The sequence below is a fragment of the Tasmannia lanceolata genome, unplaced genomic scaffold (genome assembly GCF_043159265.1).
Source record: "Tasmannia lanceolata isolate RefF3 unplaced genomic scaffold, GAP_Taslan_0.1 ptg000006l, whole genome shotgun sequence".
Taxonomy (NCBI): domain Eukaryota; kingdom Viridiplantae; phylum Streptophyta; class Magnoliopsida; order Canellales; family Winteraceae; genus Tasmannia; species Tasmannia lanceolata.
The window spans coordinates 28,555,752-28,561,751 of NW_027518683.1; the positions used below are offsets into that span (position 1 = coordinate 28,555,752).

At 38.1% G+C, this 6,000-nt stretch overlaps 1 protein-coding gene across 1 annotated transcript in view; it reads right to left on the minus strand.

Annotated features, from left to right (window-relative positions):
* LOC143880206 (MACPF domain-containing protein CAD1-like) overlaps nt 1-4,339 on the minus strand; it is a 29,449-nt gene extending 25,110 nt beyond the window's left edge. Inside the window, exon 1 of the mRNA XM_077383018.1 lies at nt 3,514-4,339. Within this exon, the coding sequence (XP_077239133.1) occupies nt 3,514-3,777 (264 nt within the window). The 5' untranslated portion in view covers nt 3,778-4,339. The remainder of the gene's footprint in view (nt 1-3,513) is intronic.
* Between the last annotated feature and the right edge of the window lie 1,661 nt (nt 4,340-6,000).

The window sequence follows — 6,000 nt, forward strand, 5'->3', positions numbered from 1 at the left end:
GGTTATGTTGTTAACTTTACTATGGAAGCTGAATACATAGCCTGTAATGCAACTGTGTCTAAAGCTGTATGGATAAGACGCTTCTTTGAGGATATTAAGCTATGACAAATATCCAACGACCATGTTCATGTTTATTGTGATAATCACGTGATAATATCAACCATAAAGAATGGTGAAATTGGCACTAGAGGAACGCATATTGAACATTGAACATCAATATATATATAGAGTGTTGTTAGGGAGACTGAGAGTGGAATCGAGAATGGAACGGAACAAATCCCCACATGCCACATGGCATGGGAGGGGTAATTTTGCCATTTTAAGGAACAAAAAACCAAAAAATGAGGAACCCAATTTCTAAAGTGTGAAGAAACTATTTGTTCAGTTCCACTCTTGGACCCCAAATCAGTTTCCATGTATATATATATGGGTGGAGGCACATAAAGCTTGGGGGTGCCCCCCCCCCCCCCCCAAAACAACAAAACCCAAATGACCAATGCAACCAAAGTGTAAATTAGTCCGCCCCCCAAGTGTAAATTCCTGGCTCCACCCCTATCTATCTATCTATCTATCTATTGTGTGTGTGTGTGTGTGTGTGTGTGTGTGTGTGTGTGAGAGAGAGAGAGAGAGAGAGAGAGAGAGATTTCAATAAGATATTTACTAAGAAGAAGATCGCCGAAAAATGAGATTTCAATTTCAAGGGGTTCTCCCCTCTTAATAAAATTTTCTATCATTAAAAAAAAAATAGATAACTTGAAGAGACATTCCTACTCCATGGGGTTGAGAGGCGATTGATTGTTATATCACAAACATAAAATCCAAGTGGGAAAGTAGGATTGTGTGGCAAGTAGTCTTCGATCAACTGGGCAGATAACCTTCATTACAGGTCCTGTAGTGTGCACTATGGAATGACATTCTTGTAAAAATACATGAAATTATATATATATATATATATATATATATATATATATATATGTGTGTGTGTGTGTGTGTGTGTGTATAGCCTCATCGTACCGTGTACCGGGCTACCATCGTACCCCGTACCCGTTCCCGTACCACTTACCGGAACGAACCGCATTCCAGGTAACATTGTTACAGGATAAATTCCCGATATGTGTTCATGTGGCCATATACTCTCAATCAGATAGCCGCGATGAATGAGCTGATAACCTTCGTCATAGGATGAATTTCCAACATTCTTTGCACTCACATACATCAGGCATGGTTATATATATATGTGTGTGTGTGTGTGTGTGTGTGAGTGTGTGTATTTAATTTTAATAGAAAATTAATCAAATTTTATAATATTTTGAAGACTAAGAAGATGCCTGATGAGTGGAGGAAGAGTACATTAGTACCTATTTATAAGAATAAAGAGGATATTCAGAGTGGCACCAATTACCGAAGAATTAAGCTAATGAGTCATACCATGAAGCTTTGGGAGAGGGTAATTGAGCATAGACTAAGAAAAGAGACCAAGGTGTCAGATAATCAGTTTGGCTTCATGCCCAGATGATTGACTATAGAAGCTATCTTCTTGATTAAGCGGTTAATGGAGAAATTTAGATAAAATAAAAAAGACCTTCATATGATTTTCATTGATTTGGAGAAAGCGTATGATAGGGTTCCCAGGAGTGTTATGTGGCGGGTCCTTGAAAGGAAAAAAGTGCCTACTAAATATGTTGATGTGATTAAGGATATGTATGATGGAGCAGTAACTAGTGTCAGAACCATGTATGGCACGTCTAATGAGTTTCCAATTACAATAGGATTGCACCAAGGATCAACTCTAAGCCCTTATCTTTTTACGCTAGTTATGGATGAGCTTACGGAGGGTATCCAGGATGAGGTGCCGTGGTATATGTTATTTGTAGATGGCATAGTATTAATCGACAAAACCAAAGCAAGAGTAAATGCTAAGTTAGACTTACGAAGAACTACTATGGAATCCAAAAGTTTTAGAATGAGTAGGACTAAGACATAGTATATGGAGTGTAACTTTAGTAATGTAAGGAGGCGGGACAAGGATGTAGTAAATATGACTGGACAGGAGGTACCTAAGTGGGATATCTTTTGCTATCTTGGTTCGATTCTACATAAGGAAGGAGAGATTGAAGAGGATGTTAACCATAGAATAAGAGCATGTTGGTTGAAGTGGAAGCTTGCCTCAGGAGTTCTATGCGACCGTAAAACCCTACCAAGTTGAAGGGAAAGTTTTGTAAGACAGCTGTGAGGCTAGCCATGTTATACGGCTCAGAATGTTGGGTCACCAAGAAGCAACATGTGCATAAGATGAGTGTAGCGGAGATGTGAATGCTTCGATGGATGTGCGGCCACACAAGGTTAGATAGAATTAAAAATGAAGACATGCGTAAAAAAGTGGGGGTGGCACCAATTGAGGAGAAGATGAGAGAGCACCGCTTAAGATGATTTGGACATATCCAATGTAGCCTTTGGATGCTCCGGTGCGAAGAGGCAACTCGTGCCAAATTGATGGAGTAAAGAGAGGTAGAGGCAGACCGAAAACAACTTGGGTAGAAATAGTGAGGAAAGACTTGATAGCTAGGAAAATAACAACGAACATGACCTTGGATAGGATAGAATGGAAGAGAATAATCCACATAGGAGAACCCAACTAGAGGAGGGATTAGAGCAGGGTAGATTCCTTTCACCTTCTTCATGAATTTTTTCTAGAGGATTCACTTAGCCGACCCCAACTAGTTTGGGACAAAGGCTTTGTTGAGCTAAGTTGAGTTGAGAAAATTAATCAAATTCATTTGCCGCATGCATGGGCAAGTGAATTAATGGGATGGATAGTGTCGATGTTTCGCCACATTAGTTGGGGAGTTAGCATGAGGACATAGTTATGCGGACCCCACCTAAGGGTGTGGGCATGTAATATGTGTAAGGGTGCGAGATTGAAATATGGCTTTCAACCATTGTAATGAAAAACCATCTTGAATGGCTATAAGGATGAAATGGTGTGATGGGTTGTTTTATAAGAACAGCCCCTACTTCTCACTCTCTTATATTAAAGATCTGAACAGCAATCAGAAAACAAAAAACCCGTCTGGTGGGAAAATCCTCCCGCCATTGTATCCCATTACAGTTTTCTTATTAGAAGAAAATCCATAATCCTCTCCTCTCCTTCATATTGATTTTTGCAAGATTTTTATCATCTCTGTAATACCAACACTGAAAACTCGAGCAGGAACAGAATTCTGCTAGATTGCTAACAACTATGGAAACTAAACTCAGACCATATTGGAAAAAAAAATTAAACTTTTCATAACTTAAATACAATAAACCATCCAACACCATGATTTAGATCTCTTATATCCATTCTTACTGGCAATCCACCAGCAAGGAGAAACAAAAAAAAAACAAATGGTTACATATAGTTTCTTTTGAAGTCATACAGATAGAAACCAGCAATCATATAAACAAAATAAGGAAAATAAGAGGGAATCAAACATAAAAATGGAAAAAAGAGGGAAGAAAACTATAACAAACCTCATAAAAATTGCAGACTCCTGTCATCTCACGCCCACCGCTCTCAGGAGAACACCTGATATCCCTAGAGACATTGGGCACATTCAAACCTTCAAAGAACAACAAATCCCTTGAATATTCTTCATCAATCTCAACAATCCTAGACCCTGCAACCCCTTTGCAGTAGAGCAACCTCGTATCAAAGTTCACATCAAAACCTCTCCCTAAAGCTTGGATTGAATTCAAAACAGTATGAAAAGCTGCTGCATTTTCCTCCATTCTCATTACACCACTAGAAAAGTGAGATTTGAAAAAGTAGAAGAAAAACTTCAATCTCTCCAACCACACTCCACTCTAAACGAAAACCCAGATTGCCAAACCCCAAAAACTAAAACCCTAGCCCCCAGATTCAGAACAGGGTTGTCTCTATCCATTGATTGTATTTAAACCCAATTCCTTAAATGGGTTCTTTGAGAAAAACACTGTGTCCAATTATTCAGAACCCAATTCACTAGTTTCTTTGGAGAACCTCAAAAAGATTGAAAGATTGAAAAGATTGGAGCTTTTACCAGTTTGCTCCACTTGTGAACTGGACAAACTTGCAAGAAAGGATTACTGACTAAAGACCCAAATCCAAAACCCAATTCAGACAGAAATTTATCTATTTTTTCTTCCTCAAAAAGCCAAACCAGGATGAGGATAGAGTTGTTTGGATGAATCGGACGATTTTTCAGATCTTTCTCACTTGCAGGGTTTTTCTACCCTTCCATTTGAGAGAGAGAGAGAGAGAGAGGCATTGACTCTCTTGGGTTGGGTGGTCCTTTCCACGCAGAGTTGATGGGATTTGTTTTCAATGTGATGCCAGATGAGGTATTTTTCTGTACTATCTCGTCAAATTATCGTCAATATATCGTTTCACGAGAAACCAAAATCATCCTTCGCCCGTTCCGGAAAAGGAATGTAATATATCCTAACAGGTAAGGACACATTGGTCATTTCGTTTTAAATAAATGATTTCTGCTGAGAAGTGTTATATTCGCCCCATTTTCTTCACGGGTACACCCCTGCTGGTGTTGGGGGTGCCACGGAAGAACCGTTGGCCGAAGATTGCATTTACATTTCTACTTATAACTTATAAGTTATAAGTTAACATGCGGAGCTGATATTCGTACCAAAGGAGCCGGATTCAAGCTGGGCTAACTAGGATGGTATGGTCTTTAGTGGCTGTCCTAACCTATTTTTACACGCTGTGGTTGTAAAGACTGACAATCCTTACTACTCTTGAACATGGTTTTAAATTTCGACCGAAATCCGAAATTGATTTCGGAGGAGACCGAAACCGAAATTTTCCGAATTTCCGAATTTCCGGAATTTCAGGAATTTCGGTCCGAAATTTCAGTTAATTGTAATTTTTTTTTTTTAAAAAAATATGTTACAAAATTTCAGCCGAAATTTTGAAATGAATTAAATATTATTTTTAATTAATACGAAATTTCGGTTTTTCCATGGTCCGAAACGGTTACCGAAACCGAAATTTTAAACCATGCTCTTGAAGCCTGAATGAAAAAAGTTATTGATCATCTTCCTTTACAATTCCCTCTATATCCCGCCACATGTGTCTCCTACAACCCTAGATTTTAAACATGTTTCCTCTTGTCATTCGTTTTCTTCTCATCGAAAAATGGAGAATTTTTACTGGAATTTTTTTACACCTCATACACAGCATGAGTAAAGTACATCATTTCACACCTCATGTTTCGATATGGTAGGGGCCAACCATTTCTACTCAAACCCTTGCATATGGTGGGGCTAACCACTTTACACACATCATTGGGCCGGGTTTAGAAACCATGGATCTTGCGTAGGGATGGGTTTTAAATTGGAAAACCCAACTCAATCTTGGGTAGGGCCGGATTTGAAGAAAAAAACCTGAAACCCGACCCGACTCATACGGGTGTACTGTGACTTTCTTAAATATCTCTTGAATAACATGGCAAATTATTTTCAAATATATTGATACAATTGTTTTCATTGAGGTGATCCTATCAGTTATGTGAAAATAGTGTCCCTAAATTTATACACTTGATATTGTTGACATAAATTTAGAGATTTTTTGTGTGAAGATTTGTTTTGTTTTTTTCTCAACAATCTGTAAAATTAGTCACTTTCCTACGCTAAAAAAATGAAAACCCAACCCGACCCAATAAACTATCTTGGGTAATGTTATCGTTAAATTCCTGCTTCTAGATCGGACAGTTAATAGAGAATTATCAGAGAAATATATGAATTAACTGAGATCACAAACACAATATTCTTTCACTGATTAAACAAGAATCTAATGAATACATTTGAGGTTCAAAGCAAATGAATGAGTAGTAACAAGGAGAAAACTAGTTAGAGTACATAACTTCTGGTGATCGGATTTCAGATCTGAAAAGATCATGTTCTCTCACCAGAATAGTGTTCTATTTTTTATTTACTTTCTCTTCCTCAAATGAGCCAGAGAGT